Source organism: Phoca vitulina, unplaced genomic scaffold (assembly GCF_004348235.1).
Source record: "Phoca vitulina isolate PV1807 unplaced genomic scaffold, GSC_HSeal_1.0 scaffold21, whole genome shotgun sequence".
NCBI classification, from domain to species: Eukaryota; Metazoa; Chordata; class Mammalia; order Carnivora; family Phocidae; genus Phoca; species Phoca vitulina.
In genome coordinates, this window is record NW_022589724.1 from 31,603,778 (window position 1) to 31,631,397 (window position 27,620).

Genomic DNA, 27,620 nt, shown 5'->3' on the forward strand with positions numbered 1-27,620 from the left:
CCCCGCCCCGAGCGCGGCCGCGGGCCCGGCCCTCCGGCGGAAAGGCGGCTCCGCCCCGCGCCCGGCCGCGGCTTCCGGGAGGGTCGCGGGCCCCCGCCGGCCCCCGCGGCCCCCGGCGCCCGGGTCCCCGCGCATCCCCGGCGCAGACCCGGGCGGAGACCGGCCCCGCCCCGCGGGAGGTGCTCGCGCTCACCTGGCCGGGCGCCCCGGGGCCGGCAGGGAGGGTCTGGCCCCCCGCGCCCCCAGGCACAGGCAGAGGCCTGGCAGCGTCGCCCGGGGAGAGGTCGTGGCCACCCGTAGAGCCTCACCTCTCGGCAGGCCCACGCCCGCTTCGGGCTCCCGGCCCTCCTTGTGGGCCTGGTACCCTGACCCTCGTGTCCCTCGCCCAGCGGGGAAGCTGCCACCTGAGAGGGAAGAATGGAGCTGAACCGCTTCTTGGTGAGCCGAGAGATGTGTTTGGGGGCATTTGGTGCAGGGGTCCACACTGTGCAGGCGATAGACATAAGCAGGACTCGGCCCTCCTGGGGGTGTGGCGTCAGACTAAGAAGACGTCCGGGGGCCCTCGCGGCTTTTTCAGTGTTGGCACCACGTGGCTTTGGGGTGCAGGGCTTGGTGCCCCCCACAGCCACCCTGCACACCTGGCTCGGGGCTCTGGGGATACAGGGCCCCCGCTTGACAAAGCCAGGGGAGCCCCGCTGCAGCTCACAGTTCTCTCCAAGTATAGTTCTGGGGAGTTTTTCAGAGTGATTCATCTTAGGTACTTGACTGTTTTAAAGCCACGAGCTGTCGCTGGAGGTTCCCTCTGAATTTTTAACCTCAGTCTGGCAGGAGGTGATCTGACAGTTCAGAACACCGCTCACTGGGAGTCCCGGTAGAACGCAGGGAACATGGTTGGTAGAGACCAGACTAAGCCCCCCCCACACACACACAACTCTGCTACCTAGTGTAGAACTTACTTCCGGCAGCCCAGCGCCTTTGGGTTCATCCCTGGGCCCGTTTTTTAAAACTGTATTATTGCGGCTTAAGGAGTTACCATTCTTGGTTTAGACTTCGCAGTCCAAGGCCGATGTGAACATCTCAGGATCTCTGTCATTCTGCCAGGGCAGCTCGAATAATAAGCACAGCAAGGTGGGCCCAGGCCCCCCGGGGCCAGTGCAGAGGCCCTCTTCCAACCCTTGCCATCCCCACTGCTCTGTGACTGGGGAACCTCCCCACAGGGCGATGTTCTGGGAGAGGCTATGGCCACGGTGAGATACCAGGGTCTGAGAACTGGCAGGTAGCTCAACAGGCTCCCTCCAGCATCCAAGCTGTGACCCAGGACAGTTGTGAATTCACTGCAATTAACTGTCTTTGGTCTGAGGATTAACTTTTTCCAAACTTGAATTTCAAGCCCTTAAAATCATGCTCTGTCTTTCAAAAAATATATATATATATATATCTTTACTAGCTGAAGCTTCAACCACTGAACTAGATGTTTCTGATTTTTTTTACCCTGGCAGTCAAAAGTCTATTTCAAAAGTGAGCAGAGGATGCCCGGGGGGATGAAGACATAATCCCCGAAATGCTTTGCAAACGTTACCTGCTGTGTTGTCCCACTGAAACTGGCCTTGAGGATTTCAAGGAATTACAATAAATGCTTTTACAGTACAGTTTCACTCTTTGGGCACGAATCCATAATAGCGAACGGCTTGCTTCTGAATTTGTGGTGCCCTCTGGTTAATTGCTGGTTGCACCTGCTTGAGCATGTCTGCACCTAGGTGGCCGGCCACGCTTTCTTGGAAAGGACTGTGGTGTGTAAACACAAGATGATATGCTTGTCGGGACAGAAGCTCCTGGTAGAGGAAGATCCATGTTGAAAGCAAAGCAGATAGGCCAGTTCCAGTCTACCCACTGACGTTGCAAGGGTGGTGACAGCCTCGCATGGCACTATTATGGGGTGGAAATCCGTTTCCCTGTTCATATAAATGCTGCAGAGCTGTTCTCTTGCATCTCAATTGCTCTGCATTCCAGTTTTTGGGAGGGGGTGCGGGTGGTCAGGGGAGATGGGAAAAACTGGTTAGGGATGAATAGTTATGTGCCGTGTCATATTTTCTAAGTGACTCTTCACCGAGTACACCGTGTTCCCCTCTGCAGCGGTGGTCCCTGACCTTTAGTGGAGAGGCTGTGTGTGAGCAGGCCTTCCAAGTGTTCACAAGACCGGCCCAACAGATCTGCTGGTGCAGCCGCCTTTGGTCTGAGATGCGGGGGCCAGAGTAACCACAGGATGGAAAAGGGTGCAGGACAGTGTTTGCGGCAGCTTCTCTGCTGATTAGCTAGACAGAGCGATCCGAGCCCATAAGACTACCTGACAGATATGCGTTTGACATTTTTAAATAAAAAGGCTTTAGTATAAGGGACTCTTTTGGGATGTTTGGGGAAATCGTTTTTTAATTGCTCACCTCACGTCACTTTTTATTTCAGGAGCTTGTTTTTCGCATCAAGAATGCAATGACCCGCGAAGTCTCACTAGGCTTAGATTCACATAGTCATTCTCTTTAACCCGTGAAGAAGCACGTGCGGACTTGATCTCATTGGCACCTCTTTACAGCCTTTGCTATAAAACCCCGCTTCTCTTGCAGAGAAGATGGAAGGCCCGAGTAGGAGCGTAGGACGGGGAGGGACGCCAGTGCGTGCTTCTGCATGAGCGCAGTGCCCGTGGCTCAGAGTGGTTCCTAACTCGGTCTCCACAGCCCGCCTCCCCTGCAGCTGAGCACGCCGAGGCCTAGGAAACATGAGTGACCTGCCCGGCGCCCCCGGCTCGCCGGGCCTCAGCCTCTGACCCGGCCCTCTGGACTCTGGCCCGGCGGGCTGTTTCTCCGCGGCCGCGTGTACCAGCAGAGTGGCGTCGGACCAACGTCCTCTCTTTCCTCTCAGGATGTGAAAGGGGCAGAAAAATAAAGAACCACCTCTCTGCACGTCCCTCCCCGTCTGCTAGAATGTTTCTCATGAACGCCCCTCCTGTGGTTGCTCTCCAGTCAAAATGGGAGGCCTTTGGCACACCGGGGGGCTTTAGGTTTCCTGGGTGCTTCTCGGAGCCGAAAGAGGGCGTCTCGAGAGCTTCGGTGAGTGCCAAAGTGCAGATGGTCATCAGCACGCTCCAGAGGGACGAGGCTGCTCTGGGCATGAGCGATGAGCTTGCCCTGCAGAGAAGCCAGAGGGCAGAGAAGGGCCGGGACACCAGGCCGGCCGCCACCCCTGCGTTTGCTACCTGTGGTCTCGGTGCTGATTTTGTCCCCTCGAGGGAGGAGGAGGCCGCAGACTTTGGCCCCTTGGTGCTGGATTCGGACAGTGACGACTCGGTAGACCGGGACATTGAGGAAGCGATCCAGGAGTACCTAAAGGCCAAGAGCGGGGCCGCCCAGCCACCTGGGGCCACAGATGGGGGCAGGCGGTCCAAACCAGAGGTTCCTCTGAGTAGTGCCCCGACTGCCCCGTGTCCCCCGAAGTTTGCACCCAGCTCAGGAGGCGCCCCTGGCAGCCGCGTGGGAGCGGGCCAGGACCGGGGCTCCGCCTCCCCAGTTAGCGTTAGCAGTGACGACTCCTTCGAGCAGAGCATCCAGGCGGAGATCGAACAGTTTCTGAACGAGAAAAGACAACAGGAGACCCCAAGATGTGATGTTTCCGTGAACACGAAACCAGACCCCAGCGATAATGCAGCTAGGTCAGCATTTAGATCCAGCAAAGAGCCGATGGCCAAGGCACATCGGCAGGAAGTGATGGGACCCTGCAAGGACTTTCTCTTCCGGAAACCTCCCAGGCTAGCGAAGATGAGCACACGGCCCCGAGGCCTCAGGTCCAAGGCCACTGCTGAGCCGGAGAGTGCGGATGGCACGAAGCCAGCCACCGCTGCTGGCCGTCCTGCAGAAGCAGCCCAGAATAAAGGTGCGGTCAGGAGGAGCGCCGGGCGGAGGACGAAGCGAGCCAAGAGCACAGCCCTGGTGTGCAAGGCGTCCGGCTCCAGCAGTGACGATGGCATTGAGGAGGCCATCCAGCTGTACCAGCTGGAGAAGAGGAAGGAGGCGGGCAGAGACCCGCCACAGAGAACGCCACTCGGGGAGGGGAAGGGGCCCGACCCTCCGGCACACAGCACAGGCCACTCCACGAAAGGTGCTTTGCCCGAAACCCATAGGAAAACACCAGGCAGGAAGAAGCAGGTGGCCCCGAAGGCCGTGGACCTCAGCCCGGGTGGCCCTGACCACCCCGCCAAGCCACCCAGAGATCCCAGAGCTGCCGAAAACGAGCTTGTGGATCGGCCGCCGTGCCGGGCAGACACGTCTGCTGAGCTCATGTGCGCCGAAGCAATCTTGGACATTTCCAAAACCATCCTACCGGCCCCCACGGGGGGCAGTGAGAGACCCCCGCCTGCCAGCCCGCTCTCCTGTCCCCTAACTGTGCCTTCCTGCTGCGACGGGGACAGCAGCTCTGTGGACAGCAATGACAGCATAGAGCAAGAAATCCGGACATTCCTGGCTCTGAAGGCTCAGTCAGGGGCTTGGCTGGCCCGAACGGAGAGCTGCCCGCAGACCACACTGAGCCCAGCTCCGCCACCTGGCCCTAGGGTCCCCGGCTCTAAAATGCTGGGCCTGTCGCTGAGCTGCAAAAGGAAACGCAGAGGAGGCAGCCACGCTGTGCCACCATCCACACCTAAGAAAACTAGAGAGACGGCGCAGGAGGGCGCCCGGGATGCCGACCACAGCCCCGTGAGCACACAGCCTGGCCAGGCCCCCAGGGCGGAAAGCCAGACCAGGGGCCAGCCCCTCCCCTGCAGGCTGCTTGAGCTGGGTGACCAGCACGGTGGCCCCGACACCAGCGGCAGCGTGTGGCCCGGCCATGGGAAGGCAGCCCCAGCGAGAAGCGCCGGTGAGCGGGGGAGCTCTGAGGACAAGAGCAGCTCCCTGGACAGCGACGAGGACTTGGACACTGCCATCAAGGACCTACTGCGGTCCAGGCGGAGGCTCAAGAAGAGGTGGAAGGACCCCAGGGCCGCGTGCAAGAGGAAGGTCAGGTTCAGCACCACTGAGCCCCAGTTCTTGGATAAACTAGGCAGCTTCCGGAAAGACTGGAAGGACAGAAGCCCCCATCTGTTGAAAAGCTGCCTCTCAAAGCCCAGAAAGGACAGCAGAGAGAACCTGGGGAAAAAGCCTTTGAGCGTCTCCTGCCGAGACACAGAGAGAATCAGGGCAGATGGCGCCAGCCCCGGGGATGCGCCCCCCGCTCCCCAGCTCAGGAGAAAAGCCTCCGAAGGGAATCCGTTCTGCCGTGAAGCCGATGCCTGTGAACTTCAAGGCGCAGCCCCCAGCTCCCAGCCTCCGCCCGAGGACAGCAGCTCCGTGGACAGTGATGACAGCATCGAGCTGGAGATCAGGAAGTTCTTGGCCGAAAAGGCCAAGGAGTCCGGGAGCAGCTCAGAAGCCCCAGGAGGGGGCCCAGCCACCCCGGGGATGGGGAGCGTGCCCAGGCCGGAGCTGCCGTGCCGGAAGGTGCCAGCACCCGCCCTGGCCCTTCACCCCGGTGTGTGCACGCGGAGTCAGCGGGGCAGGGGCGGGCCTCAGCCGGCCGGAGGCCTGGGGGACACGGGGAGAGCCTGCCTTCCGGGCGGGAGGAGCGGCCCCCGCGCAGAGCAGGCCTGCCTCCCGGCAGCCGTGGCCAGGCGCGCCAGTGCGGCGGGGGCCCTGTGTGCCAAAGGGCCGGCTGCTGGCCGGCGACTGGTTTGCACTCACAAAGATCAGAGCCCGAGAGGGACCGAGCGTGCCAGGGAACGTGCTGTCGGCTCGCTGGCCTCTCGAGCTCAAGCGGGCGCCTGGGCAGAAAGCCCCGGCGTGGCCTTTGCTGTGACCACACAGGGCCAGAGCCCGCGGACTCGGAAGCCGGGAGCAGACGGGCTGGGGAGCCCCCAGGCTGGCCTTGCCCTCCCGTGGGCCGACTTTGCCCACCAGAGTCGGCTGCAGAGCACGTGGGCGCTGAGCTCGGAAGGCAGGGAGGCTGTGTGGAGAGGGAGCCTCGGGGGCCAGAGAGACCAGGGGCCGGAGGGCCAGGACCCCAAGAAAGGCCTGCCCTTCACAGGCTTCTCCTCGCTGCTGTCCACACAGCTATTCCACTTTGGAAAGAGCGCCTCCTGGGGGGGCAAGCAGGCCAGTGTCTTCAGCCCGCCCCTGAGTCTGCCCCTGCAGGGCCCATCCTTCTCGGCCTTCAGAGAGACCCCGGCCGGCCACAGTCCCGTGTTTGGAAGCTCGCACCTGCTCGCGAAGAAGGAGGGGGGACACTGGCCCAGCCGGAAGTCCCAGGCGGCTTGCACTCTGCACGCCAGGAGGAACTCAGGCCCTGAGGAGGACGTTCTAGACCTGAGGTCCAGGCGGAGGGCCCTCAGTGGAGGCGACGAGGCCCAGGACGCCTTGGGCAGTGAGTCCAGTGAGCTCAGTGACACCTCCGTGGAGGAGGGCGGTGGCCCGGGGGCCAAGGGCAAAGCCCTCCAGCCGTGAGGACGCTCGCTGGCTCCGTCTTCACGGGAAGCAGACAGACACGCGTGTATCTGTGTGTACGCGTGATGCTCACCACCCCGGGACAGAAACCGGAGGCCACTCTGGCCGCCCTGTACATACCACGTCCACTGGGAGCCATGGTGTTATTTAACGAATGTGTCCTGGAAAATATGATTTTTGTAGCTTTTTTGTAAATTATTTAAAGTGCTGTAAAAATTATTTTTGGAAAATACAGTTGTTCGGTTTTGTAGGGCCTGCCTAAACGCAGCTTTCCACGGCGTCCGGGCGAGTGTTAAGACGAGCAGACACGTGACCCCAACTCTGATAGTTTGGGGCGATTGCTGCTGGGAAGGCGGCAGTGGCCACTCACCCGCCCCGAGAATCACAAAGGCGCCCGCAGAGGTCTCCGCTGGGAAGCTGCCAGACAGCACCTGTGACATTGGGGCCCCCGGGCCCGCGAGGCCAGAGCGAGGCTTCTGGACGCCGCACTTGGAAGACATCTCAAAGCACAAAGGCCAGCAAGCACACAGACTGGCCGACCCCTGTTGCACGTGGAAATGCCCCGGGAGGCCTCGGCAGCACGCCCGGTCCACACCCAGCCCGTGGTGTTCCACGCCCAGCCCAGTGCGACCCCCGCGGGATTCTAGCAGCTCAATAAAGCTCTTTTTCTATGGGAGCCACTGTTCTCCAGTTTTAGTCACAGTTCCGAAGGGTAACAGACAAGGTGTGTGTATAAACGTCCTTTTCTTGATCTGGGTGCGGGAACACACAAGGCTCGAGCCACCTGACCAATCCTGGTGCCCAGACACCTCTAGAGCCCAGGGCGAGGCCCAGCGCCCTCCAGGGACCGGGGCCTCATCGAGGTGTGCTCTCACAACCCAGCGGTCGTGCTGGCAGCTTTCCGAGGGCCTGCCTCCCCCCCGGCAGGACCAGGGCCGAGGTGCGTGGTCGTGGGCAGGGCGCCAGGCCTCGCGCTGTGTTAGAGCCGAGCCGCGGTGCCTTGCCGGGTAGAGAAGAGCACGGCTTCCTGTGCCTTCTGCTCAGAGGCTGCTGTGGGGACCGGAGGGGTGCAGCGTCCCGTGGGGCGGACACTCAGCGGCCACGGAGTTGCTGCACAGCTGTCTGGCAAACTTCATCGGTGACCCCGGGCTTTACGACTCCCCACTGCAATTTAGCTGTGATGGACTGGGAGCAAGGTTGACCTTGCAGCGGGGTTTAGCTGGTGTTCGAGCGCGCAAGTGAACTTCCTGGGGTTTGGCAGCATGGTACCTCTGCGCCCACCTGCCGGGCACCCGCACCCCACCTGCCGGGCACCCGCACCCCACCTGCCGGGCACTGCGCCCCACCTGCCGGGCACCCACGCCCCACCTGCTGGGCACCCGCACAGGTGCATTTGCCAGCACCCTTCTGGTTCTTATACTCACTTAGGTGCTTCCGGGAAAAACAGTTCAATGTGTGCCATCCATGGTTTAAATTTTATTTAATTTTTAAAGAGTGCTCTTAACACTTGAAAACAAAAATCAGCCTGTTTTGTACATAAGAACTGGGTTTTTAAAACGCTAATAAATCCAGCACAGTTCATGAATCAGCTCACGCAGCTTGTCTTCCCTGGAGTGGCCTTTGTGGGATGATGCCAAGAGGGTCCACCCGTGCATTTAGCCCTGAGCACCCCTCGCCCCTGCTGGGTCTCCCCCAGACCCGGCACCCTTCGCACGTGCTTCCTTCCTGCCTCCCGGGTTCCTGCCACCCCTGCCACGCCGACCCCCATGCGGGCACTGCCGTTCACATGCCTTGGGTTCACACTTGCTGGGCATAAGCCTGCTTGTGCTGGCCCGTCCCTGGGACCACTGACACGCTCCTGCTTCTGCACCCACACCCGAGCTCAGCTGTGGCACATGCTGGGGCCAGCCCAGAGGCACCCCTGCACCCTGTCTGGAAGGGGGGCTGCGGTGGGGTGAGCGAGTGGGGCCTGGCACTGCAGCTGGGAACAGCAGAGTCCTGGGAGCTGCTGCATGGGACTCCAGGTGTTCACGCACCTGTGCAGTCGGAGGGATGACATGTTACCAAGTCAAACTGTGATCCTTAAGAGGCTTGTAATCCTTAATCACTTCCCAGGGAAGGAGGGGTCTGTGTGTCCGGGGCTAGAGGTTCATTCATTTAATGCAAAGAAGGGGAGGGGCCTGATTTTCAGTAGGTCATCCTGGGACTCACTGCGTCTCTCTGGACAGAACGGGCACGGGTGGAATGGAGGTGTGAGGGGAGGGAGGGCCCTGGCGGGTAGTGTGTGATGCCCACCACCCACATCTAGAGAGGGAGGGTCTTCCACAGACAAGGCTCCGAGTCTGAATTGTCAGCAGGTGTTCCCAAGCTGAGACGCACTTGCGTGGGGAAACCAGGCCCTACACTTAAGTTGCTAGCCCCTTTCCTGCTCCTATACAAATATGAAAGCATTGCGACCTTGATTTCCCCATCCCTCAAAATTAACTGAAGGGCCTGCTGAAGGGACCCACCATCCACGTCTGCAGATCACAGCCAGGTCTCCTCCGGGGGAGGCTGACCGGGAGCGGGGAACAGTTTGTTGTTTGCAGGATCTTCGGGGCTTCTGCTCTGCTGTGCTCTGGACGAAGAGATGTTCCCCCGTGTTGACGAATTTCCTATCTGAAACTTTATTCTAAGTCGCTATAACTGAGAGGCGAAAAGCTACTGAAAACAAGTCTACAGGCGTACATGAAAACACGTGTCTAGTGTGGGAAGTCTCTGCTTTCCACCCCACCCACAGCCACGCTGAGTGACGCGTTAGTGAGGTCTTCTGAAGCCCTATTTCTCGGTGTTTCCTCTCATGGTGGGAAAAATCGGCCTCACACAGCCGGGCCTCCTCAGGGGAGAAGACAGGCTCTCCTGGCCTCGCCGTCTGGGGATGCTGTGCTCACCTCTTTCTTAACGGTTCTGACCGCAGCGAGGAGTTGGAGAGACGTCAGGACCCAGGTCAGAGAGTGGCGGAGTCCTTCCCACCCCTCAGGCCCCCAGGGGAGCAGGCTGACTGCGAGCCCAGGACAGGGTCCTGCAGCCCTCCATAAGACCACCCATTCACATACTCTTCTCCCTGCTCCATGCTAAAGATTCCAGGAGGAAAACATGCCAGAAAGATCCATTCATCATCATCGGAGTTCCTGTAAAACTTGTGTGCAGAGTCAGGGCCAGGACTGCGGGGTCTGATGCTTGCGGCCACGCCTCCCTGGGCACACCCCAGGTGGGCTCCAACCCAGGGGCTGCAGGGCCCGGACTCACCCCAGGGGATGATGTCAACATCCTCCAAAACCCTTAGCAGGCAGACAGGAGTGCGGCCACCCCGCAGCTCCAGGGCCCCGGCCCCAGGACGTGGATGCCAGGAGCCCGAGCCGGAGACGCTCCTGGGCTTTTGGGAAGACGGGCATATATGTTCTATCAAAGTTACTTCTGTTTTCCATCTTCCCAGACGTTTATTCTATGGAGAGAATTCCATTTAGAATACACATAGCTTTACCTCGTTAGCAGCGCTGACAGAGAGCGCAGTATATCGGCCAGGGCGCGTGAAAGCACCCCGCACCAGTTAGGATGCACAAGTCCGTCTGGGGGGCCGCCAGCGAGCCCAGTCCAGTTGGCCCCGCCACGGCCCGCGGCCGGCAGCAGGGGCCTTGTCCCACTGACAGGGCCTCCCGTGCACTTGGCTCGGACCGGTCCCGAGTGCAGCACTCACCATTTCCTGCCAGAGTCGCTGGCCTGCTATTCACTACCGCCGAGGAACTCGTTCTTTTCAGTGAGTTTAGAAACTTGGTTAAAAAGGCCCTCTTTTTCTTGTTTTGATTTCCACAGAAGCTAAACACAGAAGTGTCCTCAATATTTCGGTATTTTTTGTAAAGGACTGTACAAGTTACTTTCTGGTCTGATGCCTGGAAGAGTCCACTGGTTTCGCAGCTTAGAAAATCACCCCCCAGACCCCGGCCTCAGGCTCCGCATCGCATCGTTTTATCAAGAGTATTTGATTTTCTCTGGAAACCATTTCCATCCCAAATTGGACATTAAGAATGTTGCCAAAATGTTTACTTTTGCGTATTAATAATAAAAAGGTCCTAATGAAGAAATAACCAGGCACAGTGTTGAATCTCTTCCCACTTTCATGGGACTAAAATTTTGTGAATGAGTTATCATCCGGGGGAGGGAACAATGACTTCGTCAGGAGCCCGTGCTTCCGGGCTTCCTACGATGAACACGTCCTGCTCTCAGGAAGGAAGGGGGGAGATCTAGGTCTGAAAGACCGATACCAGCCCAGAAGAACTCTCCTCATTGAGGACCCGCTACATCATAGCAAACATGGATCAAGAACTGCAGAGAGAAAAGTGTGTAATTTCCTGCCTGCTGGTTTTTTAACTTTGTACTGAAAACTGAAAGTGAACACCAAGAGAGAAGTCCCACGTACACATGACCCCCTCCATAGATCTGGCCCCCAGGCCTGCCCCTCGGTGGCTGCAGGGCATTTGCAGGGACTCCAAGCTGGCCAGCGTGGGTCAGGGACAGGGCGCTCCTCCTGTCTTCCCCACGCGGCCCCTGTCCTCGCCCCACACGGGGCACCCGACCCTCCCGTCGTGGCCTCACAGAGTTGGTGCGGATTTCCGCCAGGGCACTTTATAACAGAAACCCACTCCATAATTTGTCATATGAAACGGCGCCCAGGAAAGACACAGGGTGGGCTACCCAGGCATTCCTGGCATTAGGCCACAACTCAGGGCCCAGGACGCCCACGGTCCTGCTCCCTGATTACTGATGAGTCGGAAATGCAGGATGTGGCAATGTGTTTAATGGAAAGTCAGCTATTAGCATCTTTTCCATCTTAGACGTAAAACAGAGCAAATAGGGCATTAACAGCCCCGTCTGCATATTTTTCTAATCTAAAGAGAAAAAACATTTTCAGGGAAAGCAGTGAAGTTGACAACTGGGCAAATGATGAGAGAGTAGGGGGAACACTTCAGATCACCCTTGAGGGCGTCAGGAGGCCCCTCAATCACAGATGGACGGCTTGTTGACGTTGTAACTGGGGTGGAAGTTGAACCGGTCGTAGGAGGTGATGTAGTTGTCGGGACCCGTCACAATGCTCTTCTCCATGCAGACGTTGAAAGTATTGTTCTGGAACATTCCACCAGCTGCAAGTTGTCTGGAAAATTTGTTCGAGTTTGGATAAAATACTTTCTGGAAGTGAAAAGGGACACTCGGATTAATGGGGCGTGGGAACACCCCTGAGCAGTCAGCCACCAGGCATTTCTAAGAAAAGTAAGAATTTGTAAGAAAATGTCATCTCTGTTCCCAGGAAGCAGAGAGGCGGGGTGGGCAGGATGGCCCAGTTCGCCCCGGACCATCCCAGTTTATACCCGATGTCCGGGAATAGTTGTTCACAGTGCCTCCGTTCACCCTGGGTGGACAGAAGGATAATCTGCGGGCCACCTGCGCCACGCAACGCCCGGGGTTCTGCTCCTGCTGCTATGCCGCCGGACAAGTTACTGGACCTCTCTGAACTTTGGTGTTCTCTTCTGTAAGAGCCATCCGTGAGTTTCAACCCTGACTGCAGGTTTGAATCCCTTGTAGAGCTTGAAAACGCCTCTGATGCCCCCACCCCACCAGCCCAGGGGCGCAGGGAGGCGCTGCCCTCGTGGGGGTAGGTCCCCAAATGGGTGGCCCTACTGTCCTGGATATCCAGGGGATGCTTGTGCTGGTCCACCTGGGCCCAGGAGGGGCATCAGGAGGGCTTTAGAAGGGGGTTCTAGACCTCCAGACTGTGAAGTCAATCTCAAAAAGGGGGTGGGGATCCCCCAAAGGTGCACAGATCCCCACATCCACCCATGTACCTTGTGCAACCTGAGATTTGGGCCAGTACTGCCTCTTAAGGTCACAAGGGAATTACAATCAAGTATTATTCCAGAAAGAAAGCAGCTGTCCACTTGTTGGCCTCAGAACTCACTGCCCTAAGGTATTAGAGGTGGTGGTGTCTACCTGTGAAAGAGGCCAGTCTTTTGGGACATCTTAAGCCAGTCTACACGCACCTTTTTCATCCTTAAAAACATTTCATTGTTGAAGTTGCTCGCTCACTTATTTCTACCCTGCCCTGTTTGGAAAGGATTTGATGTGCCCCCTCCGGCTTTGTGATGTTGGAACTTTGGGCCCCTCCCTGCCGCCCCCTCATGATGTGTTGCCCTTTTGAGAAATCCAGGGTGGTGGCCTCCTCCTGGAGATGTTCCATGACACACACACACACTTCCCACGTACCGGCATCTCGTGCACAGTGGGGGCTCTGCTCCCGTAAGCTTGGTTACTGGTCCTGTACACCGAGACAGGCTCCTTGGTCCTGGCGGATGAGAAACACCCTCTACTTTCCATTCAGTTATTCTAATGCTGCCCAAGCCACGGCCTTAGAATATTTTGACAGAGCTCTGTTGGGAATGCCACAGGCTGGCAATGCGGCTGTGAACGTGGGCTCCGTGGGACTCAGGTTCAGCCTCCCTGCCTCCTCTGCTCACCTCCACCCCTGCTCTTCCCCAAGGCAGGGCAAAGCCTGAAAGAACTCCTAGATGGCAAATGCAGCCCTCAACCCTGGCAGGGTCTTGGCACATGCTGTAATGTCCTGGGTAGATGGGTAGGTCAGAAGCGGTGGCTCAGCCTCCACACCCTGCCACTCGGGGTGGAGGGGGGTCCCTCCACTTCTGAGCCTCGTGCGGAAAACATGCCTACAGTCTCTGATGCTGACGCAGAGTTTAACCGAGTGGCTGTGGTTCAGGGGTCAGCTCTGCCTTATGCCACTGGATCTTGGGCAAGACGCTATCCTTCCACACCCCAGCTGTCTCTCCTGGAAAACAAGGATAATAATGACCCCCGTCCCCAGGACTGCAGAGGAGACTAGGTGAGGGAGGGCAGGGCAGGTGTGGTGAAGGGTTTACCACTATGTATGTCTAAGGGTTTGCAACGAACAGCTCCGGTTGCCAGATTCTCATTCGGCAGAGGCTCCTCTCAGCCGAGAGACAGGAGACTGATCCCCCCACAAAAGCGTGGCGCTGGGCCCAGCAGCGGGCTGTGGGACTTCCTGGCCACCCCTGCCCTTCCTGCAGTGACTGGAGCCACCCCACCCCCACACACACCCCACGGCTGGCGCTCCTGCAGTTTCAGGCACTTTCTCGCTCATTGGGTGCTAACAGCTGACCCCGCGTTCGACTTGGGCTTCAGGGCAGGCTGGACCTGGGGACTCCTGCATCCGAGCCTAGTGAGCAGAGCCGCCACTCCAGCCCCTGCGCGGGCCAGGTGGCCCCTGACGGGACTCCGTCCTCACCCGTAGCCCCGAAACCACGCCGGGTTGTTGAACCTGGCCGGCAGGTCCTCGTCCACGCGGTAGTGGTCGCTGGTCCTCTGCGGGGGCGCGGGGGCCGGGGGCGTGGGGGCCCCGGGCTCGGCAGCCACCGCGCACTCTCGGGGGCTCTCCTCCGACATGCGCCGGTGCTCCGGGGCTGCGGTGGGAGACCCCGGGAGGCGGGGCGGCGTCCCGTTGCCAGGCGACGGCCGGGTCACCTGACCGGGCGGCCCCGCCTTAAAGGCGCCGCGTCAGGCGGCCGCGGGACCACTGGCCGCTCTTGCGCGGGGGCGGGTCGCGAGCACGGCCTCCCCCCCCCGGTCCCCTACACGCAGGGGGACCCCAGGCCTTGGGCTTCACCGCGAAAAGCCCACTCCCAGCTCCGCATGGCCGCTCACTGCGTGCCTGGGCGCCCCGGCCCCGGACGTCTTGCAGACTCCAGATGCGCCCAGTCTTACGGGATGCTCCTTGGGAAAGCGGCAGCTTGTACTGGACTGGCCGCGGGTGAGGAGGGCCCCCCCGGAGACGGCGGCTCGTGCGGGGTGCAGGGGCGAGCTAGGGGACAGGTTGGGGAGACGCGCTCCCTCACACCCCGCACTCGCCCCGACCCCCACCTGTCCCTCCTTCCTCGCGTGTCCGTGGCGCCCCGGCCGGCGGCTGGCCGAAGTCGGGCTCGTGCAGCCCTGGCCGGCGCGCGCGGACCCGGGGGAGGCCCGCGGTCCCACAGGGCGGGGCTGGTGGCCGAGCCGTAGGGCGCGCAGACGGACCTCCGGGCCGGCAGGCGGCGCTGCGGCGGGGGGCGCTGGCGGCGGCGGGAGGAGCGCGGCAGCGAGAGCGCGTCCCTGCCTTGTCCGCCCTCTGCGCCATGGTGCCCGCTGCGACCGTACCCCGGCTGCTCGGCGCGGGTGAGTGCGCGCGGGTCCCGGGGCCGCGGGGGGTGGCCTGGGGCGGGGGTTCTGGGGGAGCAGGGGGGCGGTGGGACCTGCTCCCAGGCCTGCGGGTCGCGCAGCGCCCACGGCGCGGGGACCCGGGCCCGCAGGGACAGCGGCCGGGCGCGCGCGCCACCAGCCTGCTCTCTCCCCAGGTGTCTGGCCCAGGCCGCTGCGGCCGCATCTGCTCCAGAGCGCGACCCCGGGGCGAGCCCGGCCGGGCGGCAGGACACTGGCAAGCGCCCCGACGGCCGCCGTCAGCGAGCCCGAGGACAGCATCGGTAACGCAGGCTCCTCTGCGGGCTTAGGGGGTGGAGGGGACGGCGCCTGGCCTCCCATCCGGGGTTGAAATCGTCTGCCGCGAGGAGTCCCGAGTGCCCTGGCTTCGTTGTGAAGCCCTGGGGAGGGGGTGCGGGCCCAGGAAAGGAGGGGCAGCCTGCCTCCCTCTCTTGCCCCGGCAGCCCCGCAGGCTCTGGGCAGGGGTCACCTGCACTTGAAGCGGCGCTGCCCTGCCTCCCTCTCAGCCACCCTCATCTGAGGATGGGGCCAAGGCCACCGCACTCCTGGGGTGGGTGGGGGGAGGGAGACATCAACACGTGGCTTGGCTCCTTGGGAGGTGCCCTCTGCCCTGCTGAGTCCTGCCTGGACTCCTGACGGGGGACCTTCCTCTGGTGGCTGGGAGGTGCCAGAAGGACCTCAGAAACCAGCTGGACCCCTCCTTTCTGGGTGAAGACTGGACCGGGGTTACCAGGAGCGCGGTCAGAACCTGGCTCCAGCCCGTTTCCTGGAGAGGACCCTGTGGCACCTAGCGTTCACCTGCTGGGCTCCACTGCCCCTCCCCGCCCCCATGGTGCTCCCCTCCAGGGTTGGGAGCTGGGGGGGCCACAGACCACGGCATCCTCTCCCCCCCCATCCCAGATGTCAGCGACAAGATCCTCAATCAGCCCCTCAAGCACTCCGACTTCTTCAATGTCAAAGAGTTGTTTTCCGTGAGAAGTCTCTTCGATGCCCGCGTGCACCTGGGCCACAAAGCAGGCTGTCGGCACAGGTAGTGGACACCCCGGGCCGGGACCCTCCAGCCTCGGGATCCCTGCGGTCCACGGCCCCTTTTATAGCGGCACGTATCGGTGTGAGCGCAGGCCCGTCGTCAGACTCCGCTTTGGGCCCCGCACCAGACTTCGTACCTGTGAGGCCTCCTGCCCTAGCAGGGGCACGCCCACCACTGGCAGCTCCTGGGGGCGGGGGGCTCCAGGCTTGCAGGGAAGGGTCTCAACAGGATGGCTGCGTTGCGGATGTTTTGGAGGGATAGTTGGGAGGCCAGGGACGGGGGTGGTCGGAGACATCCAGGGGGACAACGATGGGGGACGACGATGGGGCCCAGCTCCCAGGAGCAGAAGAGCTGGAGCTAACCCCCCCCCCCCGGCCCCGCCTCTTGGCTGTCACCGGACAAGGGTCTCCACTTCTGTCCTGGTGGTGGGGCTGCAAATTGTGCCAGCTCTGGGGATGGTGTCCCCTGGAGGCCATGGGCCTCGCAGCCCCCAGGGCTGTCCACAGAGGGCCCCGGCAGTTGCTGGCCGAGGTTGGCCGTGTGCGTTTTGCCCACTCTTGCCTCGGTGGGGTCTCCGGCAGGTTTATGGAGCCGTACATTTTTGGGAGCCGCCTCGGCCAGGACATCATCGACCTGGAACAGACAGCCGCGCACCTGCAGCTGGCGTTGAACTTCATGGCCCACGTGGCCTATCGCAAGGGCATCATCTTGTTTGTGGGCCGCAACCGGCAGTTCTCACACCTCATTGAGACCACGGCCCGGAACTGTGGCGAGTACGCCCACACCCGCTACTTCAAGGGCGGCCTGCTGACCAACGCCCCGCTCCTCTTGGGCCCCATGGTCCGCCTGCCAGACCTTATCATCTTCCTGCACACGCTCAACAACGTCTTTGAGCCCCACGTGGCTGTGAGAGACGCGGCCAAGATGCACATCCCCACGGTGGGCGTCGTGGACACCAACTGCAATCCCTGCCTCATCACCTACCCCATCCCCGGCAACGACGACTCGCCCCCGTCCATCCACCTCTTCTGCAGGCTCTTCCAGACCACCATCAACCGGGCCAAGCAGAAGCGGAGGCAGATGGAGGCCCTGTATCGACTACAGGGCCCAGAGGGGCCGGGGGCCAGGGGTCAAGGGTCGGCTGCCTCTCCTTCCTTGGGAGCCTAGGCTAGGCTGGACCTGGGTCCCTCCCGGCGACGGACCCACTCCCCTCCCGAATGAGAGTGGCAGCCAAGCCTGCCCCTAAGCTGGGAGCCCCTTCCCCTTCCTGGCTGTGGTCTTTAGCAGGTTCCCCATTGTTCTAGACATTGATTGGGTCCCTGCTTTTGGTGACCGTTCTTGGCAGCTGCCCCCCCGCCCCGGGGCCCCACTTCAGACCCACGCGGCCCAGCAGGCACACAGAGCAGACAGCCCGTCCAGAGAGGACCCGTCGGGAAACACGCTTGTCCCGGAGCCTGAAAAGCCTCACACCTTGAGTTTTGTCCTGTCGCTTTTCAGTCCCTGCCAACCTACACCACTTCAGGGCTGCTTCCTCCACGGCACAGTTTCTGGGGCTGCTCTGTCACGTGAGGCCACAGGGCGAGTCCCCCGGAGGACCCCATCTGGGTTGGGACGGGCCAGGCCAAGCGGACCGCATGATTCCCACAGAAAATAAAGCTTACGTTTGGACAAACGTGGCTCTGGGGCCTGTGGCTTCCACAGTGTGGCTTATGTGCTTTTGCTCGTGGATGTGGCATTTGTGAAACCCCCACGGGGCCCACAGAGCCCACAGGACTCTCAAGCTTCATGTGCTCAAGCCACTCGGCACTTGGTGGCACACACGGATTTGTGGGGCCTTCCCTGCGGCACCCGTGCTCCTGGAATGAGGTGCTCGGCCCCTGTCCCTCTGAGCTCCAGAGAGGCTGGCTGTGAGGAGCCAAGAGCCCTTGAAATCCAAACGCGATGTAAAACCATGCTGTGGATGGGAGTCCTGGGATCTGCGTGGGGCCCCAAGAGCCCGAGGGGGCCAGAAAGCCATACCAGGCTTGAGAAGCAGGCCGTGGAGGGAGGGGCGTCCCAGGCTGGCCCCCGGGCCGCTCAGGTCTGGGCTGGACAGTGAGCGACATGGGGGAGGCAGAACACACGTGGGACGTGGGATCGGCCCCATCCTGTCCTGGTTTAGGGACTGGGTACAGGGCCGCGGCGCCCCCCTCACCACCACCAAGGGAACTGTACTGATGGCCGGCCTGGCCCCGGCCCTCCTCTGTCCCCTGAGGGTCCCCTGGAAGCTGCACACGGAAGGCTGCTGGAGACCAGCAGGGGTGACAGGAGTTGTTACCGGTCACGGCTATGGTCCTGGGGGCGCTGGGGGCAGAGCAGGGCAGGCAGGGGAGCCCCTGCTGAGTGGATACCTAACTGGACAGGGAGACACAAGGGAGCAAGACACCTTCAGGGCGATAGGGACCCAAAGGCGAGGTGCAGGCTTCTGGAACAGACAATGTGGGGCCGCTCCAGGAAGATCAAGGAGGCCCCCAGGCCATTTCTAAACTGACCTCTAAGGCTGACCCTGGCAGGAGGGGCCCTCCAAGCTTGCCACCCTGGAAGTGAACCCCAGGAGAACCCAAAGCAGCCAAAGGAGACGGTGAGTGTGCCCGAGGCCTGCGAGAGGCAGGGGACAGGCCTCCCGGGGAGCACGGGGGGTCGCCCCCAGCCCGTCCCCACCCTCCCTGCTGCAGTACCTGACCTGCCACGTAGCCCTGAGCTCCTCTGGGCCCAGGCAGGGACGTGCCCTGACCAGCTGCTGTCGTGACGGTGCTGGTGGCAGCCACCAGAGCAAGGGCCTGGGAGAGCCAGGCTCCCGGATTCAGGACCACGGTGAGGATGAGTGCCATGCCGCAGCGAGGGCCAGGGAGCTCAGGGGGAGTGTGGGGACGAGGGCGCTCCAGGACCGGGCTCGGGGAGGGCCGGGAGGGTCTCCTGCCCCGACGCCATCCGGGACACTGACGACCCGGGGTGCCACGACGGCTGTGCCCCTTACGTGGCCATGATCTCAACCCAAGGGGTCTGGGCTGCTCCCTTCACAGACACACACACACACCACACACACACACACACACACCACACACACACACACCCGGTCCAGCCCCAGCCTTGGCCAGGTACAAAATCACCCTTCACATACGTGTAAGATGATCCCAACCAATTGTTGATATTCTGTTGCACTTCAGGACACGGACAGGAATATTTTTGCAGTTTCTGTGTTGTGAATTGTCCCTCCTTTATCCAAAGATCAGCCCCACCGTGAACCTGAGTGGGCCCTGCCGCTGGGGCAGAGCCAGAGGCTGTGGGCGGTCCGTGCGGACAGCCCGAGGAAGCTGGTGGAGCCGGGCCAGGCCCTCTCCTGTGGCCCCTCTCCCGGAGCACCTCCCACAGGAACGCCCCCCCAGCCCTTCCCACACCTCCTGCTCACAAAGGTGAGCAGGGCCCCCCGTCCCGCCCGGCGGCTCCCCCTCACCTGCGGGCTGTGTGTCTCCGGCCTGGCACGTCCCCTCTCCGACCCTCAGGTGTCTCCTGGGGACCCTGCGTGCCACGAGGCCCGACCCCACACACGGGGTTGCCGTCGGGCCTGTTGGGACCGCTCCCCGACCCTGTGGCCGGCCCACGGGGAGGGTGGCCTGGGGCTGAAGCGGTTCCTCTCCACCGTGAAGGAGCTCTCTGCCCCACGCCTCGGTGTCCTGTGTCCGGAGCAAAGCCGCATTGCCGGCTGTGACGAGGTCTCAGATTCCATGTGGGGCTCCCATCCTGGGTGGAGCCAGAGCAGGGATCCCTGGGGGCTGGCAGAGGGGTCCCAGAGCCACTCAGACATCTGAAAGGTGCTGGTTGGGCTTCATCGACTCCACAAATGGACAGGAAGCCCCTTCTAGACATTTTGCATAATTCAGGGACCAGGGCAGACAAATCTCCCTGCCCCGCGGGCCTCTGTTCTAGGTGGGGGTCCGCTGGTAAGCCTAGACGACAGAGCAGAGATGGGCACACGACGTTCCGTGGGACGCCCTGCCGGCCTCCTCTAGATACGGATCCCTCTGCTCTCATTGTCCGAAGGATGATGGGCCCTAGGACCAAGAAGAGCCCCTGTCTCCGAGGTGGTGAGGGAACATGGGGGACCGGTCAGGTGCGGAGCCACGGGTCTGGTGCACATCGGCCGCAGGGCTGGGTCATGGTACAGGAGCTGTGGGCAGGTCGTCCGTGCACACCTGGCCATGACACACCTGGCTGGCCCTCTCGGTGGGGCGGCCTGTGTGCCTGGTGCACCTGTCCCCCACCTACCCCTGGAGGAGCGGCCATGTTCAAGCATTTCCATGTCCAGCCCTCAGGGACAGTGGGGAACCTGGGTCAAGAGAGGCAGGGGCTGGCCCAGGACAAATGAGGGGTGCAGAGTCCAAGGAGCAGGGCCGCTCTCCAGTCCTAGGCCAGTCCCAACCCTCCCATGAGGTTCGCTTTGGGGGTGAGAGCCCCTCAGATCCTCGGGAATAGCTACCCACCCCGTCCCCTGTGGGGACACGACCTTGGGCATCCCTGGGCACGTAGAGGCATGCGCACACACACACACACACACACACGCACACACACACACACACCACTCTGACTGCCCAGCTGGGGGTCAGAAGGGGAGGACACCCTGGGAGCGAGGTGGGGGACAAGGAGGAAAGAAGAAAGAGGTTGGAGACAGCTGGGCCATGGGGCAGGGCAGCAGGACTCCTGGCAAGGACCCAGATCCATAGCATGGGGAGGGGAGACAGGCCAGGCTGATGGTCAGGGGTCCCCAAGGGGCCCAGGGGGGTTGCCAGGGCACTGGGAGAGGACAGGGTCTGGGTTCCGGTGTCCATCACCACCCTGGGCACTTGGAAGCAGGAAGAGATACCCACCCCCAAGTCCAGAGGGGCTATAGCACAAAAGGCCTCAGCTTACTCTTCTGTCACTTGGGCTGTAGACATGCAGTGTCCCTAGGGTCCCACAGGCTTGTGGAAGAGCCTGCTGGCCTTGGATCTCCATCCCTGACCCACTGTGCTCCCAGTCCCGGGAAAATGCTTTGGACTCCCTCGAGGTCCTTCTCAGCAGAGGACAGCCTGGGGGCTTGGGGGGCTGAGGACCTGGGTACGCAGAACGTGGCAGAGCACTGACCACTGGTCTGGGGACCAAGGCCAAGACCCTCCTTGTTGCAGCCTCAGGGGCCCCATTTGGAAGAGGTTCCAGATTCATTGCTCTGGTCAGGGTGACAAGGCCTTAGGAAGGAACGGAGCAGCAGGACAGGAGAGGGAAACAGGGACAAGGGAGGCTTCTGAGGTTTCTCACATCGCCCCCGGAGCCCGCAGATCTGCTCCTGTGAGAGACACAGAGACAGAAACACAAAGACACAGAGACAGAGACAGAGAACGGACACAGGAGAGAGGGAATCAGGAGAAGTCACAGACTTTCCTCCATCAGCTTGGAAATGACATCCCAGCATTTTGCCCCATTCTCTTCCTGAGAGGCCATCCACCCTGGAGGGGAGGGGATTCCACAGGGATGTGTGAGCAGGAGGCGGGAATGCCCGGGAACCACTGTGGGGACTGCCCAGCACATGGGCGCAGACGAGGCCCTGGGGCCTGAGCCTAAACCTAATGGGAGCCCCTGGAAGTCTGCGTCACCAGGGGACAAGGTCAGAATCCGTTCATTGCAACCTTCCCACAGGGGCTGGGGACAGGCACGAGGGGGGTGGCTTTGCCCGGACCCCAGAGCAGACCCAGGCCCCTCTGAGCTGTGCTCCATGTCCCGCCCAGCCCCTGGCTCATCCTTGCAATCCCGAGTGTGCACCAGCCTCCTGTGATAGCAGGTACGGAATGTATGTAGGGGTCCTACCCCTGATGGCGTCCCTAGAAGTAGAAGCCAGAACACCCCACTGGGCAGATGGGCAGACTGGGGAGGCCCTGAGAGGCACAGGGTCTGTCCAGGGTCACCGGCCTGGGCACGTGCAGGAGCCCAGTCTGAAGCCAGCTCTGTGTCCTCACAGCGGGGGCACCGGCTGCACCCAGGCCTTGGGAAGGCTGTGGGTGGGCTGGGAGGGAGTCACTGTATGGATGGGGCATGGGGGGAGGGTGAGCATTGAGCAGCTGGGGGAGGGGGCCCTCGGGGGTGGCGGTCTTGTATGAGGAGGAAGTTGGGTAAGGGGACCCCAGGCAGTGGTGACCTCACTTCCCTGACAACAGAACCCATCAGAATTTGGAACCCCGGTAACCAGGCACCCACATTCCAGAGACAGCCCCCTGCCCAGCTCATTTCGTTGGAGATCATCCAACCATGAACATGTTGGCTTGTTGCTTCCCTAAGTCTGGGGGCTGCAGGCTGAAGAAAGAGCGCCCTGCAAACGCTGTCCCGCGCTGGGGATGTCCTATCAGGGCTCCCCGACGCCTCTGGCCGTTTGGCCGGAAGGCCCGAAAGGTGACACCAGGAGGCCCAGAGCCGGCCACCCAGCCCCACAGGGTCTAATCCACCTGTGCAGCCCCAGGTCCCCTCCCCTCCGTGTGTGTGTGTGTGTGTGTGTGTGCCTGTGTGTGTGAGGGGGGTCATGTGGGGTGGGCAACCCCATTCAAGAGCAGGCTGATGAGGGGTCAGATAACCCGTGGGCAGGTCATGTTCAAGGTCAAGGCTGGCTGGGTGGGACGGGGTGTGGGGGGCTGCGAGCTTCTGCCCAGGGTTTATCCCGATCGCCCTGCAGGGATGGGTCACGGTCCCGCGTGCAGGGCTGTGCACCCACAGGTCTGTGTCTGATCTGGGAGCAGCAGGGGGACTGGGCAGGGGGACAGGGAGGTTGGCCGCGCAGGGCTGTGATGCCTCCGGGCCGGCTACCCGTCCCTGTCTTTGCAGACCACGGATGAAATTGGGAGGAGGCTGGCGGACACCCACTCCATCTACGGGACCTGGGGTGTGACCCCACAGGACTCCCCAGGAGCAGGTGCTGGGGATTGCGGGGAAGGCCTCCGACACCACCCAGACCACTGTCCCTGCCGGTCACTGACTGGATTGTGCTCCGGGAGCCGGAGCCCACGGAGGCCGAGCCCGAGGCTGAGAAGCCCGGGGCTGGGTGCCTGTGGGTGTGTGTGGACGGGTCGGGGCTGGCCCCACAGGGAGGAGCCCCCAGAGGCTGGTGTGGGGCCTGGAGCAACGACTGGGCTCAGAGCGCCCAGCGGGTGGACGGCAGTCGGGGAGACGCCCCGGGGAGGGCTCCTTCCTGGCTGCGGCTTCTCTGGGAGGCCCTGGGCGGGGCTCTGTCTTGCAAAGGCCCACGGAGAGCAGGCACGGGGCTGAGCTTTTCTCCTCTCACAGCTGCTCCACCATCTCAGGAGCTAGAGCCGGCTCCAACCCCATCGGCAGCTCTGGAGGGAGGGGTCGTGCCTGCAGTGACTTCAGGAGGAGACCGGGAGCCGGCAGGTGACCCGGCACCCGCCCACGGAGAGCCTGACGGGGGCCAGGAAGGGCCTGCTGGAGAGCCTGCCTCCGGAGAGCCTGCCCCTGCTCCTGCCCCTGTTCCTGCCAGAGCCGCTGCCCCTGCGCCGGCCCCGAACTGTGGCCCTGCTCCTGGCCCTGACCCAGCTCCTGCCCTGGATCCTGACCCATCCCTACCCCTGCCCGTGCCCCTGTTCTCGCCCCTGACCCACATACTGCCCCGGTTCCTGGACGTGCCATCGCTGCAGACCCTGTCCCTCCCCTTGCACCTGCCCCCTCCCCTTCCCCTGCTTGTGCGCCTGTCCCGGCCCCTGCGCCAACTCCTGCCCCTTCCCCTGCCCCTGCCTGGGTCCCTGTTCTTGCCCCTGACACAGCTCTTGCCCCTACCCCTGCCCCTGCCCCTGCCAGAGCCGATGCCCCCTCCCCTGCCCCTACTCGTGCCCCTGCACCTGCCCCTTCCCCAGCACCTGCCTGTGCACCTGTTCTTGCCCCTGACCCAGATCCTGAACCATCTCCTGCCCTGGGTCCTGTCCCTTCCCCTGCCCCTGCCTGTGCTCCTATTCTTGCCCCTGACCCGGGTTCTGCCCCTGCCCCTGCCTGTGGTCCTGTTCCTGTCCCTGACTCAACTACTGCCCCTGCACCTGCCCCTTCCCCTACCTGTGCACCTGTTCTTGCCCCTGACCCAGATCCTGAACCATCTCCTGCCCTGGATCCTGTCCCTTCCCCTGCCCCTGCCTGTGTTCCTGTTCTTGCCCCTGACCCAGCTCCTGACCCTGCACCAGCCCCTTCCCCTACCTGTGTTCCTGTTCTTGCCCCTGACCCAGCTCCTGCCCTGGTTCCTGCCCCTTCTCCTGCCCCTGCCTGTATTCCTGTTCTTGCCCTTGACCCGGCTTCTGCCCCTGCAACTGTCCCTTCCCCAGCCCCTCCCTGTGCTCCTGTCCTTGCCTCTGACCCAGCTCCTTCCCCTTTCCCTACCCGTTTCCCTGCCCCTGCATGTGCGCCCATTCCTGCCCCTGACCCACCTCCTGCCCCTGCACCTGTCCCTTCCCCTGCCGGTGTCCCTGTTCCTGCCCCTGCCAGAGCCGATGCCCCTTCCCCTGCCGGTGTCCTTGTTCCTGCCCCTGCCCCTGCCCCTGCCAGAGCCGATGCCCCTTCCCCTGCCCGGGTCCTTGTTCCTGCCCCTGCCCCTGCCCCTGCCAGAGCCGATGCCCGTTCCCCTGCCGGTGTCCTTGTTCCTGCCCCTGCCCCTGCCAGAGCCGATGCCCCTTCCCCTGCCGGTGTCCCTGTTCCTGCCCCTGCCAGAGCCGATGCCCCTTCCCCTGCCGGTGTCCCTGTTCCTTCCCCTGCCGGTGTCCCTGTTCCTGCCCCTGCCAGAGCCGATGCCCCTTCCCCTTCTTTCCAGGGCCACTGCCCCTTCCCCTCGCCCTGCCTGTCCTCCTGTACTTGCCCCTGACCCAGCTCCTACCGTCGATCCTGCCCCTGGCCCTGCTCTTGCATCTGGCCCTGCCCCTCCTCCTGCTCCTGCAGGGCTCTCAGAACCACATCCAGAGCCCACATCCTCGCGAGGAGAGCTCCTTGTACAATTACCCTTAGCTCCATCACCCGACCCCGACACCCCGCCAGATTGTTTCATCCCATCCCCCTATGTTCTTTCTCTCTGGTACATATTAACTGTTATATTATCTTTCCATGTCCTATATGCTGTTTATTATTTATTTTAAATAAAATTAATTGTTTTCAGTTGAACAAGTCCTGAGCATGAAGTACATTCCCAACGCTGGGCCACCACACCACAGAACATTGCTGTGGAATATCTGCTTCCCCAAAGGAGTCCCCAAACCAGAAGGCCTCCCTGGAAACCCCTAAGCTGCTTTCTCTCTCTGTTCCTTTACCTGTTCTGGATGTTTCCTGTACGTGGAATCACACGGTACGGGCCTTTGTGTCTGCCCCCCTATTTTCAAAGGGGACTCATTCTTTTCTGTGTTGACTTGACATAGAATTTTCCTTATTTGATGTTGAAAGCCCCGATGGATTACAGATGAGATGTACTCATAGAGCCCCCTTTGGTAAATATGGACACAATCTCGGGGCGGAGACCCCTGTTCCTGCTGGGACACCTCAGCCTGACCCCAGACAGGAAAGGGCTGGTTCCTCCTGTGACCCACAGACAAACCAGGGAAATGCAGAAGGCTGGAAGACACACCCCAAAGGGCCAAAGCATTGCTCACAACCCAAGGCCAGAGAAAGGTTTCCCATGCCTCTGGTCCAAACCAGGCTCCAAGTCACTGGGTTCCACAGGGACAGAGACCAAACCCATGAAAGTTCAAGGGGGGGGGGGGGGGGGACCGGGGGGGGTCAGAGATGCGGGAGCTCCCGGGGAAGGACTCTGGCAAAGGAAACCCTATGGAGGCAGCGCTGGTCACCCTCAGACTGGCAGGTGTCTGGTCTGGGGACCAGCAGCCCTGGCGAGAACGTGAGGAAACGGAGGTCCCCTGGAGAGAAGGGGGACGGGCACTCCTGTCTGGGAGAACAGTGAGCAGCACCCGTCCCAGGCCACAGGGGCACCCATCACCTAGCACGCTCGTCCTCGGACTCACGCCCGGAAACTCTGGCTCGGTTTTTCACAGATGTGTTTTCAGGAGTGTTCAGCACAGCGGTGGTGGAGAGAGCAGGGAATGGACCAATGCTAATGCCCAAGGAGATGGATGGGATCCTCGGTCCCAGTCCTCAGGATAGAATGCCCTATAGCTACTGTCACTGTGTCGTCCAGGGCACAGGATCCGGGCAGCCCCTCCTGAGACCCCCTCCTGCCACCCTGCTCCTGAGAACATTCAGAATTGTTTGAGGAGGAGGTGGAGAGGATCCTGGATGACAGGGCCAAGGAGAAGGAAGGTCAGCACTGGGAGGACAGTTGCATGGGCCCTGGGCCACCATCCAGGGCCCGGGCTGTGATGCCCTCGGACCTCATCCCAAATAAGGGTTCCTGATGGATGGGCCCGTCTTCCTTGGTTTCCCTCCCTCCCTCTTTCCCTCCACCCATTCCTCCCCCCCTCCCCCCTTCCTCTTTCCTTTCCCCCTTCCTCTCTCATTCAGCAGAGGATCTGGGGTCCCTGCTCTGTACTGAGCACTGGGACCCCATCCGTGACTCCATCCCCAGCCCACGTGGTCCCTGCCCACATGGCACTCAGGTCCACTGCGAGAGGTGACGGGGGGCAGTCCTCAGGGCTAACAGAGGTGATGAGCACCAGGAATCTGCTCCTGAAAACAAAGGCCAGTTGCACAAAGACAAGAATGGAGACACCCATGCTCAGCACATCCTCTAGAAAAATCTAGTCCTGAAAAGTGATGAAAAGTAAGTATATGCTAGACTTAACGCAATGTGAGTTCTAAGGGCCCATACACACTGATTCCTGGAAGCAACGAAGAGTAGATCATCCAGTGCTGACTGGGGCGTTGTGACACCACTTTTCTGACCTAATGACAGTGTTTCAGCCAACATCTCCAGGGCCTCTGAACTTTCCCAAGGGTCTCTGCGATCCTTTGACCCTTACGTCGTCCTCCTTAGGAAGCCCTGTCCTGTTGTCTTCCTTGTCTCCTGCCTCTTCTGGGGCCCTTCAGGGGCCTCCCCCACCACGCCACCCTCACCAGGACTCCCCGTGCCCCGCGGCCGGGCGCCCGCATCCGGCGCTGGGTCATGGTTCTGGGAAGACACCAGACGCACACAAGTAACTGAGGAGCATCTGAAGTTCAGGTAGGCGCCGTGAGAATCTCCGGTGCTTTTACCTGGGGCAGCTCCCATCCCCCTAAACCCTCAGTGTGAGGGCTCTACCAGGGGTGGGGTGTAGGCCTGGAGGACCCGTGGCTCCACCATCAGAGGTCTCCAAGTTGACCTGTGCACGGGGGGGAAACCCCGGCCACACCTTGAAGAATTTCTGGAAACAGTAGCCCCGTCAGTGGCAGCTGACCTGGGAGGTCAACCTTCCAGCTGCCTGAGGTGGGATCGAACCATAGACCAGCACACTCAAGAAAGACCAGAGAGGGCCCCAGCTCTCTGCTCACTCCTGGCTCAGTGTGAGACCTTGCACACGTGCATGAGACACGAGAAGGTTGGGAAAGAGGTCCATTCAGTGCAGCTTGGTAAATGGCCACAACTTTGAATGTGACCTACACCCAGATCCACTGGCAAGGAACAGAAGGCTTCGTTACTCAGTGTTTGAGCCCAACTTCCAAGCAAGCTCTCTCCGGTCACTAGGAAGCCAGAATCCTTCCAGTAAGTAAAAACAGAATTAATGTAAACT

The 27,620-nt window shown here is 61.4% G+C and overlaps 3 protein-coding genes across 3 annotated transcripts; 2 read left to right on the forward strand and 1 right to left on the reverse strand.

Annotated features, from left to right (window-relative positions):
- Nucleotides 1-149: 149 nt before the first annotated feature.
- On the forward strand, nucleotides 150-8,631 carry PPP1R26 (protein phosphatase 1 regulatory subunit 26). The gene is made up of 2 exons (XM_032418724.1): nucleotides 150-438; nucleotides 2,461-8,631. Exon 2 carries the CDS (start codon nucleotides 2,976-2,978, stop codon nucleotides 6,516-6,518), a length of 3,543 nt encoding a protein of 1,180 aa, XP_032274615.1. The 5' UTR covers nucleotides 150-438; nucleotides 2,461-2,975; the 3' UTR covers nucleotides 6,519-8,631.
- A 2,638-nt stretch (nucleotides 8,632-11,269) lies between these two features.
- On the reverse strand, nucleotides 11,270-14,647 carry CUNH9orf116 (chromosome unknown C9orf116 homolog). The gene is made up of 3 exons (XM_032418643.1): nucleotides 13,867-14,647; nucleotides 12,813-12,891; nucleotides 11,270-11,741 (listed from the first exon to the last, which is right to left on the reverse strand). Exons 1-3 carry the CDS (start codon nucleotides 14,022-14,024, stop codon nucleotides 11,553-11,555), a joined length of 426 nt encoding a protein of 141 aa, XP_032274534.1. The 5' UTR covers nucleotides 14,025-14,647; the 3' UTR covers nucleotides 11,270-11,552.
- A 45-nt stretch (nucleotides 14,648-14,692) lies between these two features.
- MRPS2 (mitochondrial ribosomal protein S2) lies at nucleotides 14,693-17,988 on the forward strand. Its single transcript, XM_032418513.1, has 4 exons — nucleotides 14,693-14,789; nucleotides 14,969-15,094; nucleotides 15,732-15,861; nucleotides 16,443-17,988. Exons 1-4 carry the CDS (start codon nucleotides 14,750-14,752, stop codon nucleotides 17,026-17,028), a joined length of 882 nt encoding a protein of 293 aa, XP_032274404.1. The 5' UTR covers nucleotides 14,693-14,749; the 3' UTR covers nucleotides 17,029-17,988.
- The last annotated feature ends 9,632 nt before the right edge of the window (nucleotides 17,989-27,620 follow it).

Excerpts from the sequence above, each read along its gene's own strand:
- PPP1R26 (XM_032418724.1), top strand. The coding sequence starts at position 2,976 with ATGTTTCTCATGAACGCCCCTCCTGTGGTTGCTCTCCAGTCAAAATGG.
- CUNH9orf116 (XM_032418643.1), bottom strand. The coding sequence starts at position 14,024 with ATGTCGGAGGAGAGCCCCCGAGAGTGCGCGGTGGCTGCCGAGCCCGGG. Across the intron at positions 12,892-13,866 it reads GCGTGGTTTCGGGGCTACGG|GACCAAGGAGCCTGTCTCGG; the intron begins GTGAGGACGGAG and ends CTCATCCGCCAG. Across the intron at positions 11,742-12,812 it reads CCACTGTGCACGAGATGCCG|AAAGTATTTTATCCAAACTC; the intron begins GTACGTGGGAAG and ends TTTCACTTCCAG.
- MRPS2 (XM_032418513.1), top strand. The coding sequence starts at position 14,750 with ATGGTGCCCGCTGCGACCGTACCCCGGCTGCTCGGCGCGG. Across the intron at positions 15,095-15,731 it reads CGAGCCCGAGGACAGCATCG|ATGTCAGCGACAAGATCCTC; the intron begins GTAACGCAGGCT and ends CCCCCATCCCAG. Across the intron at positions 15,862-16,442 it reads AAAGCAGGCTGTCGGCACAG|GTTTATGGAGCCGTACATTT; the intron begins GTAGTGGACACC and ends GGTCTCCGGCAG.